The sequence below is a fragment of the Lissotriton helveticus genome, chromosome 12 (assembly GCF_964261635.1).
Source record: "Lissotriton helveticus chromosome 12, aLisHel1.1, whole genome shotgun sequence".
Taxonomy (NCBI): domain Eukaryota; kingdom Metazoa; phylum Chordata; class Amphibia; order Caudata; family Salamandridae; genus Lissotriton; species Lissotriton helveticus.
The window spans coordinates 567357680-567371118 of record NC_136073.1 but is presented as its reverse complement, the minus strand read 5'-3'; the positions used below and the strand labels follow the sequence as shown (position 1 = coordinate 567371118).

At 44.3% G+C, this 13439-nt stretch overlaps 1 protein-coding gene across 4 annotated transcripts in view; it reads right to left on the bottom strand.

Annotated features, from left to right (window-relative positions):
* Positions 1-605: 605 nt before the first annotated feature.
* The window catches only part of TMEM208 (transmembrane protein 208), a 63815-nt gene continuing 50981 nt past the window's right edge, over positions 606-13439 (bottom strand). For all 4 annotated transcript variants that reach the window (XM_078669213.1, XM_078669212.1, XM_078669215.1 and 1 more), the window contains 4 exons: positions 12503-12562; positions 12280-12416; positions 1111-1195; positions 606-994 (listed from right to left, as the gene is read on the bottom strand). In XM_078669213.1, the coding sequence (XP_078525339.1) occupies positions 857-994; positions 1111-1195; positions 12280-12368 (312 nt within the window). In that variant the 5' untranslated portion in view covers positions 12369-12416; positions 12503-12562 and the 3' untranslated portion in view covers positions 606-856. The remainder of the gene's footprint in view (positions 995-1110; positions 1196-12279; positions 12417-12502; positions 12563-13439) is intronic.

The window sequence follows — 13439 nt, the reverse complement described above, 5'->3', positions numbered from 1 at the left end:
ACAATATATAACCTAAGGTGTGAAGACGGTTACTAAATAAATTCCATGTCATAGGTATCTTCCTTTACCAGTCCAGGACTTCCCATTTCCAAATCCCTAACTTTACCTGTGTTAGTCCAATTTGTTTACTTGAACTGAACCAATGGCACAACGCACTGATTTGCTACCTAAAGGCAGAACATTGGAAACAATGGACCTAGCAATATGGTGGCATCTGGTAAGTCTAAGTTTGAACTGCCCAAAACAGACTAATACAGGTAAAGTGCCATTGTCTGTAACATTCATAAACTTTGCAATGCATGTGCATAGCTGTACAAATTAACAGAGAGTATGTGGCAGTTCTTTCAACGTTTTGAGGATGATGAAAGAATGAGCGCCCACCAGGAATGCTCTCACACAGTGCATAATTATATAATATAGGATTATCTATGTCTGTTCTTGAGACCTCGTAAAGAAATGCAAGTTTTGTGCCCCGGCCTGGAGTGAATTCCCCACTCTCATGTTTGCTCTCCCGGCTTGCAAATTCCCTACGTTCACCTCCACACATCACACCTCTTCACATTTGAAACCCAGATGTCCTTCATTCTGCAAAAAGCAAGGCAATGGTCTTTTAAAAAATATCTTTATATTTTTTCTCCTTTAGCCCTCCCCAACTAAATACATTGTCTTTGGACCTCAGAAATGAATGATGTGTAGAGATCATTCCCCGTGTTATCCTTTTTTGCAGGAAGCAGCATAAGTGTCTTGTTCATGGAGCCGGCCAGCGGGACACAAGCTCTTCATTCAGTATTGAACAGCTCTCCCTCCATGAAAGGAACAGGAGTAGGAAATGCGGGTAAAGCTGCAGAGGGGAGAGCTAGAATCGCTTCATTTGTCGTCGTTCCTGTCGCCGCTGTTTCTTTTCATTGGGCTCCTGGTTAGCTGCAGGGGGGCCAGAGGTGAACCACGGCCCTAGCACGTTCACCCAGAGGAGGTAAAGAGCACGTCCTGGAGCCTGCAGAGCAGGAAGAGGAAAAGACCATTGTTGCTGTTTATGTTCCTTTGTCCATAATGAAATCCAATTAACATGCATCTCCCCATATGAGGAATATACCAAGGCAACAGACTTACCAAAAGCCAGAAATACCAGACATACACAGTGAAACAGCTCAGGACCTGCACAATAGCAGTCAGCAGAACTACATCTTTCAGGTGCCTAGAAAAGAAAAATGTTATAATGAGACATGAAAAATCAGGGGAAAGTGTAAAGGAAAGAGGATGAAGAAATGACTCTGCCCAAGAAGGGATACTTTCATAGTCCCTGCATTTTCGACTGCCATACACAACAATATACAATTACCTTACACAACCAGTTTAGTCAATAAAGAGGTGGTCTTCTAAATCGACTATCAGAAACAGACTCCTCTACCCAAGGGTAAACGATACATACACAAAATCCATGATTTAGGAGGGGCAGCAACTTTCACTTGCACTATTCCTAAGGTAGACATTCCCCCACATTAGCATCTACATCTGTGGAACAAATCACATAAACCAAATCCCTCAAACATGGGCTTTGGCATCTATACAGATGATATCTAACAGAGAACTGCGAAGCCAACAATATCCATACACTGAGAGCAATCATGCATCTACACTCATTCTATCAATCAGAGAACTGAGGACCGACATCTTCCTCCAGGTGATAAGGGGACCTTACATTTCACCCCCAGAGACAGGTTGCAGAGGCGCCTACAATGACCACCAGGATATCATCTAGAGGACAGAGAGCCATATACCAATAACTTATCCAGGAAACATAGGCACTTGGATCAAAAGGCAAATGCAACTAAAAGTCTTGCTGCAAGGGACAGAGGCATGAACAGAAATTGACCCATAATCGACGAGGCAGAGACACCTCATCAAACTCACACTGCCCCCTCTAAGGACAGAGGCCCTTACATTTACCACTCCCTCAAACAATATGCTGGGAACCCACGCAGGAAATGTTTCCCCAGTGCACCCCAGAATCTACACCGTCTCCATACCCACGACATTCTATGAAACAGAGAACCACGATCTACTGTCACTCCCCACCACAATCTAGGGGTCAGAAGTAACTACACTGGCATGGTCATCCCCTACACACACCCCCACACCCCAAATCTGGCAACATGGACACCTAACACAGACCCCCACCTCGACTTAATAACCTGTGATTGTGGGCAAATAATTTAATTTCACCACCACTAAACATTTTTTTAAAGTATAACATTCTGGTGCTCATGATAAGTGCTATAGTGCCTCCGGCCAGGTTTGTACAATGTGTAACAGCAAAGAAAAAGAAAAACCTACAAAGCCCTCCTTCATCTAGTGCGGTCTAGGTGACCAGGGAGGTCCCTCATTGGGTGTTGGGTGGTCATTATAACAACAAGAGGTATGACAGGAGTTAGGGTACATAGTAAACACCAGAGACAACCATACAGAGGAGAAAGGCAGTTGGCTTTTTTGAAACAGTTAGACACTAAAAGAAGACGGGGATGCCACGGAATTGTGATCAATAATTAACAGGGAAAAGATGAGCGTATGTATATTGTAAAAATCAAAAAAAGAGAAAGACGTGGCAGTGTAACTAACAATTAGACAATGAAGACGAATAACAGGTGGGGAGGAGGAGATACTGCTAGGGAGTATTACATAAATCAAAGGAGGGAATGGAACCAATCACATGAGGAGAAGGAGCATTTAAACAATTGGTAGATGGTAGTGGAGTAGAGGGTGTATAGTACACCAAAAGTAGAAATACAAGGCAGAACGATGAGGGTGGTTGTATCAAAGATCCAGAATGTATGCTGGTATAGGTGCAAGGTAATTTTTTGCAAAAGAGGTAAGGCATAATAAGAGTAATCAGATGAGATTTTATTGCAGGAAAGAGGGAAAGGTGTTTCACAACAACAAGATGAAAGGTTGATACAGCATTACGGGCGTCTTGTATGACAATACGCCAGAGAAAGAGGAGAAAAGAGTGAAGGTTTTTCTAATGAGCAGGTGGGAGAAAAAAGGATTTGTCAGAATGTAAACAAGTAGAGAAATGTGAAGGTAAATTTAACAAGCATTTGCAATGCAATAGGTCTCGTATTAGGAAAGTTTGAGCTATTGGTATTGTAAATGACAAATTTTTTATTTAGGTTTTGTTTTTGAAAATAGCTAAATTAATAGCTTTGTCATTTACCATGCCAATAGTTATAACTTTCGCGACAAGCTCTCAATTGAGCACGTATTATAAGTGCTTTTTTTTAACCCTTGATGCAGTTGAACATCTTATCAGAAAGAACAAAATAATAACCCACCTGATGATTACATCAGGGTCAAATTGCATTATAAAAGCTTTGCTTCTAAGGGCCTGCATTCTTTTTATAATAATATCCTGCATTACAGGCAAAGCAAACGTCACAACATGAGCAGCAAACACTGCAATTTCTAGAATAGTGCTTCAGTTGCCAACGTTTCTAAGAAGCACATTTTTAAAAAACAACTAATCTCTAGTTAACGCATGATGATTCCAAGATAAAACAAGATACATGTTGTGTGTGGAGACCTACCAAACACTACATAATTCTGCTTGATAGACGCGGCTGGTGATAAACGGCCGATTCAAAGGGCATTGTAGCCGTTATTTCCTAACCACAGCCCACATAATTAGCAATAGCGGAGCTTACAGTGTGTGATTTAGCCAGTCCTATTTCTTCAGATGTCCTTTTGGGGTCTTTCAAGCCTCATTCTCAAGCTAAGCGAAATGAGCTGCCGAATGAAGGAAGCGAGCTAAGTAGCGCCACAGAGAAGTATTCACAATGTTGTTAACTTACCTACACCTCAGACAAGTGTGCCAACATTAACAAACACGAGTCCTGGGGTCATTCATTAACAATAGTTTCCCCTAAGGTGCTGCCACCAGGACCAGTGAAATTCACTATTTCATTTCTCCCCATGTAGCATATATGCAAATCGGAGAAGGGACAATAGACAGAGATTTATAATCTCGCCCATTTTATGATCTTGCCCATTATGAGCTCCTGAATTCGGCGGAGATGTGCAGGCTTTAACTTTTTTAATAGCCGGCTGAGAAACAATCATTTCTCCATCAGAAATACAGAGCTTGGCTGCCTACAGGTGCAAATGGTTTCTTCCCTATTACAAGGCTGAAGGTGAAAATGCGGGCAGTGCCAGTTGTCACTTAGCAACAGGAGTCTTTCAAGGGTGAATGCGGGCAGAGGTAAGGATGGTGACCGTTAAGGAACATATCAAACAAGTAACAAGAGTGAGGCTCACCCCAAACACAGACACACAGTCTCTCACACACGCAAACCAATAAGCATCAGACACAAACACGCACAACCAAAGACACTATACAGAAATGCAACTGAACTGATTAAAAAAGTGTGATTAATTAACAATATGTGAACTTACAAAGTGAAGGCGGATTTGTGCCATGGCGGAGCGGGGAGAACTATGGGGGTGGAGGGAGGAGGTCGGGCAGAGCAGCAAATGCTGCGGAGGAGGAGTGAGTATTGAAGAGGCATTGCCGCCTCATTAAGGGAAAGGTTGTGTTTACGACGAGTGGGGAGGGGGGAAGGCTCTTAATGCAAAGCAAGAGAGGAAAAGCAAACAACTTTAACAAGGGATTCAAAGTGACAACGCTGCTGTGCGCGTCCATGCTGTGTTGGAGGTGGGAGGGTTGTTCTTAATGATGAAAGTGGGCGCCGTGGCACCCATGCATATTAAATATATGCGCATAGCAGCCAATGAAGTGGGCAACGTGGCATTTAGAAAAAAAAGGGAGAGAACAACACGAGTGGTGGGGGAACGCACGCACGTATAAATAAAAACAAGCAAAAGCAAATGGTGGGGGCCTGAAGGAGGAGGGGGTGCGAGGGATGAGTGAGGATGGGGTAGCAGGGGAGGGAACACGGCCTGGGGGAAGCTGGCTGGGGAGGGGGAGGAGAAATCCAAGGAAGGCTGTGTGCAGGGAGAGAGGGGAGGTGCTGGAGCTGAAAGTACGGCCGGCCGGCCGGCCATCCAAGAATAATTAGGGGAGGAGAAGCCGAGAAGCCGCAGAGCGCACGCTGGGCGAAGCCCTTTGATGTGCTGCGAAGATGAGCGGCCGGGAAACTGAAAGTACGGCCGATAGGAGGGAGTGAGGCTGATGCGCGTGCTTGTTTGGTCACGTGGTTCACGTGAACTTCAAGAAAACTTCAGCAGAAAGCCCTTGGTTTGACGAGGATTTTGGCTACTTGAATTCTCGCTCCCTCAATGCGCTTGCGCGCATTGTAGGTCACGAGACCTAAAAACCTGACAGAATGGTATACGGACATATTGTAAACTGGGCGAAGACAAAGGAATGACTGTATATCTGAAATAGTGGTCAAGGAGAGGAAGTTATAAGGGATTGTTATAAGTTATAGTCAGGTATGTGGATCGACGGTTACTCTGCTATTATAAGAATCAAAAAGGTGAGGGTAATCGTGCATTATGATTAGTGCTCCCGGTTTTATGGCGTTTATTTATTTCACATTTCCATCTGTATTGATCCTTATTTATTTGTTTTTAATTTTATCTGTATTTATCCGCATTTATTTTTGTGGGGGAAGCAAAAGAGGACGCTGCAGCTAGTATTTTTTCACATTTATTTAAATAGAAAATGCACAATTTGTGACATTTTTTTATAGTGCGAGTTTACAAAAGGTATTGAAGTGCTTTACATGAGCAATAGTTTGATTACAGAAGGTCATTTTCATTTTTTCAGACACTGGGAAAATCATGGGATGGTGAACCAAACCTGAGACTTGGGCCTGGTTTTTTTATGTTCACGTCCATGGATGTTAAATTACCCCCTTGCTATGGGCAGTGGAAGTAACATCACAATCCTTTTGCATTGACAGGGTTACACCCACTCCTAGCCCCACAGAAGTCACTTAATTCCTTCTGTACGGCTAAGAAAATAAAGCTGAGTGAAAATCAAGGAACGCAAACAGGGCTCTTAGATTCCCGATTTCTTCCTATTTCTCCCACAACAGTGATGACAAGGCAAGTCGGGTGGTTGGAAAGAGCCTGTCATGGAGTTGACACAGTGTATGGTAGTTGGTCTCGGTGGGCACCGTGGGGAACAAAGTTTCAGGAGTAATGGAACTCCTTATGCGTCTATAATCTTGCAGAATGTGTGTCTCGGTGTTTCCGCCACGGGCCACTGTGTTCCTGGTAGCCCTCAGTGGCCCGTGGCGGAAACGAGACACACATTCTGCGAGATTATAGACGCACGAGGAGTTATCCGTTCCTCTTGAACCTTTGACTCCCACGGCACACACTTGAGACCAACTACCATACACTGTGTCAACTCCACGACAGGCTCTTTCCAGTTCACCCCATCTATACCTTTGGGTTCCCAAATATCGAAGCACTTATGAGCGTGTGACGCTCTTTTGATATGGATTCTCCGATTGCCTTGCTTATTATAGATGCTGACCAGTTTGTCTCGGGCCCGGCCGGGTCGGAATTATCACCGGCTGAGTGACAATCCATCAACTTAATATCCTGGAGTACAGCCCTGAGGAAGTCGCAGAAAGATTGGTCCAAATGTGACTAAATACGTGTCGCTGTTTTTTCTCGAAAATTAAAGACTGAACGAATTCGAAACCCATCAAGAGATCTTCTCTGTATTTGATGGTCGGCATAGTGTACTATATATGTCTATACTAACAGACTGCTACATTCAATTTATGTGTGCCTATGTTTATGCTAAAATGTTTGTTGTGAGGGTTGTTTCCCGCACTCAATTGGGGGGTTACAGGGCTTATCTCCCCACCTAGTTGCACCATATAGTGACATCCTCTCCTATCGAACTATTGCGTCCACTTAAGCAGAGCACCTAGTAAATCCCTGGTCACTCAAAAAACCCTTTTTCTTGACTAGTATCCACATCGGGTGGTTCACTATCTGTACTCCTCACTAAAGTTAATTGACCACAACTTTCAAGTCCCTCCAAATCTACTACTCCCATTTCCTGCACCCACCACTTTCCTGTTGAATGCATCTACCCATTGTCATATTATTAATAAAAGAAATATAAAGACAGATCAAACAGGTTGACATTTTAGGTCACCAAGATTCATGCACTTGTAATGGGCTCTAGTTTTCTCAATACAATTAGAGATCGGGCTACAGAAATGTGGAATGTGTGAGAAGTTGGCTTGGCATATGCTGTCCACTAGTTATAGTGGGCACCTTGCACCAGTCCAAACAACCCTTATTGATGATAGGTTTAAAGACAACCTTTATTGAAAGCTATCCTAGTGGTAGCTATGGAGAGCAGCCTTCAGGCTAAGTCTTGAAGGAGTGTAAAGCAGCTTGGTTTACCAGATTATAACCTCTTGAATCCCTAAATGAAAGGAGAACCACACCAGGTATATATAAAATATATGTATTCATTTCTAAACACTCACTACTAATCTATTTACGAGATTAGAGTCCAAGATACACAATAATACAGTTCTAAAACGACAGTAAAAAGCACAATATACAATGGGCCCCAGGGGAGTACCAAACCATATATTAAGAAAGTGGCGCTGGGACCCCAAGGAACCACCCAAGGTAGTGACACAGGAGACCCACGGGGGACAAGTGCAGTGTGAGAACACAGGCGTGAGCCCCGTACTATTCTATGGGAAGGTCGCGGTTGGAATTTTAGAAGTTAAGGATACTTAGGCGAGTACTTTGAGGAAACCCACCCCTTTAGACTTAGGGGGTTCTAGGGCCAGCACCCACGGGAGCACCGGAGTACTCGAGCTACCTCACCCAGGGAAGCCAGGTGTATAGGTGTCAAATGGTGTCAGGAATCGTCGTTGATTTCAATGGCGATCTACTGCAAAGTGCTGCTGCCTGGAAAAAGAGAAGTGTCCGGTTTGATCCAAGCCTGGATCTAAGATCAGAAGAACCTGAAAGCAGAGGGGACAGAGTCTGGGTAACATGCCAATGACCAGGGGCACGATAGATGAATGCCGACCGGTGTCGGGAGTTTCAGGTACGAAGAGGTGAAGCTTGACTCTGCAGCCACGAGGACCAGGAGGCGTCGACGATGACCAGGAGCTGGATTCGAGCTGTTCCACGTAGGATGTAGAGTGCTGCGGTGCCGGTGCTCGGATTAAACCCAATAAGCCTTGGCAACAGCAACCCATGCAGGAAGAGAAAATAAGCTTTGGTGCAGACTAGCAAGGTCCTGGGGACTCCCCATGCGATGGAGAGTCAGAGCACGTCTGGAGCAACCAGGTAAGCCCAATTAAAGTTAGAGTTGCCTTGACAGGCACCCACCAGTCGACGGACCAGGGACCGCGAAGGGACCTTAAGAGGAATCACACAATCCCAGCCCACGGGACACTCGGTGAGTGTAGGCCAGTAATCTTCAGTGAAGACACTGCTTGGGGTGTGGACTACAAGAAGCCCAAAGCAGAGCCTCAAGGATCGACGAGAAGCATATGCACTTGCAAATGTGTACGGTGTCCAGGGGTTTCGGTTCCATGGTCCCCACGAGGGCTACGGGTCTCAGCTTTGCTGGGAGCTCGGGTCCGCCTCTGGGAAGTCTTGGAACTCACCTCCTGTGTTGCAAATTCTTCGGAGTCCGATGGGAGCTTCGGAGATGCAAACCGGTCAGATGCATCTTAGGTGCCTGCCTTGCAGGTTGTAACTCCTTTACTCCAAGGGAGATTCTTCAGTCACCTAGCGCCTTGTAGATCGTCGAAGTTCCAGGATTATGTATCAGAGTTTCGTCCAGGTAAATCTAAAGTCCTGTAGCCAGGGGTTCCTAGCTTATACCCAAGGAAGGGGTGGGACAAACTCTAAGGACCCACCTATGGGAGGGTCAGGAAAGAGGGGTGGCTACACCCATTTCCTTTGTCCAGTTTCGCACCAGAGCAGGGGCTGGTAGCCCCTGCAACCGGTTTGAGTTGGACTATGCACAGGGATACCAAATGTGCCCCCAGTGCAGACTTCAAAGCACTCTTGGAGTGCACCCACCCAGCCCCAATATACTAAAGCCTGTCTGGGAGGTGGATGCACCTCCCTGTGACAGGAAACCTATTGTCCAGGCCTCCCCTGCCTGAGTTTCGTTCAGCAGCAGGAGGGCAGACTCATGTATGTGGCTGGCAGCATCCATTTTGTGATGCCAGGGCTGTTAAGCTGGTACCGGGTATACCGGTACTGTCATGCCTCTCCCTCTAGAATGGTGGGATCATACTCTTACACAAGTTACTGGTGTGGGGGTATGATTCCAAGGTGTTTGACCCCAAACACAACATGTTTCCATGCAGCCATCCCAACGTTAGCATTTACAGCGAGGTTATAATGCACTTAAGAGTATATGGTTTGGCTGCATCACAAACAACCCCGGAATAAAGGTCCCGAAAGCTGCAGAGGGGCTCTGCTCAGGCATGGGCACCCTCTCACATGAAACCCAGCACCCTGTCTTCAGGATTGTTGAGGCCTGCCATAGGGGTGACTGATAGGTTTACATGTGTAGTGATATGGAGAGATATAGTGAACCTATATCTCCGTAAGGGGTGCATACACCACCTTACCCAGGATGCAGTAGCAGACCTGTGGTGTCATTTTGGAAGGCTTCCCGGGGGTGGCACTATACATGCTTCAGCCCCTGGTTGACCTCCTTGGTACCTATGTCCTGGGTACATAGTATAGCATATACTAGAGACTTCTAAGGGTACCCCAGAATCCAATCAGGAGTGTACCTAAAGTACTGGTAATCAATGTAGAGAGGAAGCAGCTAGGCTGGATACTGGTTAGCAGGGCCCCAGCCAGACTAAAGTAAAAAAACATGAAAAAATCAGTAAAAAGTGGGGGTAACCATAAGAAGCAGATCCTACTCACCTACAGAAAGCCAATATTAGACATGAATACAGCTTTTACATGCTGAGAGCTACACCGCTGCCTCAAAAGCCAGCTGAGCTGTCCCGCTGCTTGCCCATTTCTTTGCACTTTAAACTGTGCCTCCGGACAGGCAGTTCCTGATGGGGAGACAACAGATGAGGAACGCCATGGTGTTCTCAAAGAGAAGGGGGAGAAAGAGGGGAAATTGGCTAGGCTTACCCTCCAATAGTTAATGTAGACCTGAAAATCCCTAAATCTAGGGATCAAGAACCTAGCCTTTGAAAGGCGGATTTTCACAAAACTCACTGAAGTTGGAAAACTTAATGTTAGCAAGAAAAAGTTTTCTTTCTCGAGTCCCCTCACTCACCAGGGTTTCCCCGACGGTGACCTGCTTCATCATAGGGGCAATCTCAGTCCTCTATGGGCTGAGGCGTGCTACGACTTGCGGAATTACGTAGGAGCACTAAAGTGATGGACTAAGTGTAGTGCATACAGTGTAGTGGGGTGGAGTGGGCTGGAAGTGAATTAAAAATACCTATCTAGTGGGCGACATAGATTATTTTTGCTCCTAATAGGTATGTTCTAAAAACGGGGTAGAACACCAGGGGTCCTAAATATAACGGGTTAGGTGTACCTAGTATTTTATATCAAGATGTTTCGAACATTCCCCAAGCTCTTCGTCAGGACTACACAGGGACCAGGCCTGTGTTCGCCACTCCTAGTTGTTCTCAAATGAGGTAAAGCAAATACTTAAATATTTAAATACGCTGCAACAGTAAAGCATGCGTTAGTACATACGTATTTGGATATGTCACGTAGTATCTGTAGGGTAAAAAAACACGATTATGTTAAGGGGTTCTAAGGGCTCCTTCATCGTGATCTTTGTAATCTTAATAGGTTGATCTCTGCACACAAAAACACAGCAGGTAAGGTTTTGTAATCATTCTCTATGAGCCTTAGTCCAGGATAAATAAAAGAAGCCGATTGGCGTGTCTTAGGAGAAAGTGTTATAGTTTAAAAAAATGTGAAACTAACACTCCGTGACAAACACACACAAAATGTAATAAACTAACAATGACATACATTAATGGGGACCTAACTTTGCCCCGTGGTCTCGGAGAGTAGTTGGTATCTCGTGAATCTAGTAGCAGGGAAGAAAATGCGGAGGAAAACCATGCCGTGTTAGTGGCTTAAAAGTAATCTCAAGGATTAAATTTGTACCGGTTAACAGGATGTCTTGGGGGGAAATAGCTGGCACATTAACCCCGTGGCATGGTCAATGCATGTGTGAGGTATTGATAAAGGACGATAAGTGCTCTCAGCCTGCTGCTGTATCTTTCCGTTTCAATTTATTAATACAGACAAAAGAAATAAAAGTTTTCTGTTTGCATTTATGTGTAAAAATCAGTTTAAATGGAAAACCGGGCGCCTGAATTATGATTATGGCTCCAATTTTCAGTTTTTTGCTCATAGTATAAGAATTAAAATGCTGAGGGGGTAAGTACACATTATGATCAAGGATCGCAGTTTTCTGTTTGTACTGATTTAGTTTTTTTTACAGCAAACCCTTTATTCTATTTCTCCTTGTATTTATCTTTAAATATGAAAATAACCAGAACATAGGTCTTTTTATGCTGTCAATCAGGACTGTCGGGCAGGGAAGTTTAAAAAATGGACAATGTTTCCTAATGAATGTTTCCTAATGAAGCTTTGATGTGTGTGTTCTTACTACAATGCCAATGTTTTCAAAAGAGTATACTCCCTGCACGTGAAGAATTTTATATGGCTTCTTAAAGCACTGAAGCATATTTTGGTTATACTAATTCATAAATATACTACTGAGGCTTCATAAAAAAAAAATACCACACAAAAAATAAATATTGATTAATAATGTTAAAATTAGCAAAAAATAAGTCTGGATAAATGTAGATGGCAATGTCTGAAAATGAACAGCACAGAGCTGGGTTCCCAAATTATGAATATAAGAGAAATGTGTGTGGTGTAATAATCAGACCAAACAAAGATAGACTATATAAAAAGCTCCCCTTCACCCCCACTTATTTGGGGATCTACAGTGACACCCCACACCCAAGAGCCAGTCATGCCACGACCACTATCATGGCAATCAAATGCTAACTCCTTACATTGTCCATTTTGAGCAAGAGTCCTACACTAGACCAACCAGGAAAAAAAATGCATCCATACAAATTACCCTCTTGTGGTGCTTATCTAGTTTCCCTGCCACCAAAGGAGCCCACTAGGCTACACAAAAAGTCTTTGTTACATACTAACTCAGGCGTGGTAGACCCTCAACATCACTGTGCTTCAAGGGAGCAGCAGCTGCTCACCTGGAGCGCTGCTGACACTCACTCTGCCATCCCCTGCTCCATGTTAAGATCAATGCCGCCATCTGTAAGGCTGCCATCCTCGCCGAATGATGCCTTTGCCATTGCACTCATTGACCGGTAACTGGCTCCATAAACAAGCAAGCTGAAGACCAGCAGAGCCTGGAGGTGGGGGAAAATGACATATGAAATCAGCACAGAGTTCCCCACAGATCAAGAGATCCCACCCAGACTTCAAAGTCACTCACCCATGTCCAGAATGTAGCTGCATTGTAGAAAACCAGGAGGTTCACCACACCATAAATGGCCTGAAACGAGAAACATAATGGAGCCCTGTTTATTAACTCCCCAGGTTGCTGGAAAATAAGGGAAAAGGAGAAGGAAGAAAAAGTGTGATTCATGAAGTGAAGGGATCAAAAGTGAGATTTACTAGTACCATCACTAAAGAGGAGCTTCCACTGGCATAAACAGGATACAATATGCTTGCAAGGGGGAGAAATAACTAGTGATAGGCATTTAATTAGCAATCAAAAGTTAAAGTGAAATAGAGAGAAGATGGCAAAGGCAGTATCTTTTCTTGTGCCAGCTCAACTGAGTAGAGCAGAACAAATTGAAAGGATAATTAAGGAAACACATGCTTATACGCCCAAACTCCTCGCGTACCTCAGTCAGAAGGCTTCATTACTAAACATTCTGTTATCCTTGGTTTACTCTAATTTAGCTATATTTTTAGGTCCAGCTTGGGCAGCGCATGACCTGCTCTCTGAGCCTTGCTGTATTGGAGTACGTACTTGAAGCCCCGCAAACTCTCCACCTATATTGATCATTGGCTTGTGTCATTGTTCTTCATTTTATGCTGGCTTTTGATTCATTTATAGGCTTGTTAGTCACTCTTTAGTACGGTCTTGTCTTTATTTGTAACCTACCATGAGGACTTGCCCTTTTACGTTGGTTGTTAAGAGGTACGCCTTATTCTAGTCTGTAAGCACTACATGCTTTCCTGCGACATTCAGCGCGTCATGTGCGCTTTCGCAGGGCACTTAACAAAAAAAAAACATTTGTTTGTCAACTTGACAAACAACAAATGCTTTGACTTTAGTAGCGGCCGCGGACCTCTCTTTAGACGCGGCTTGTCTAAAGAAAGGGGAGTGGCCTCTATTAACGTGAAATTGGAACTGGCACAAT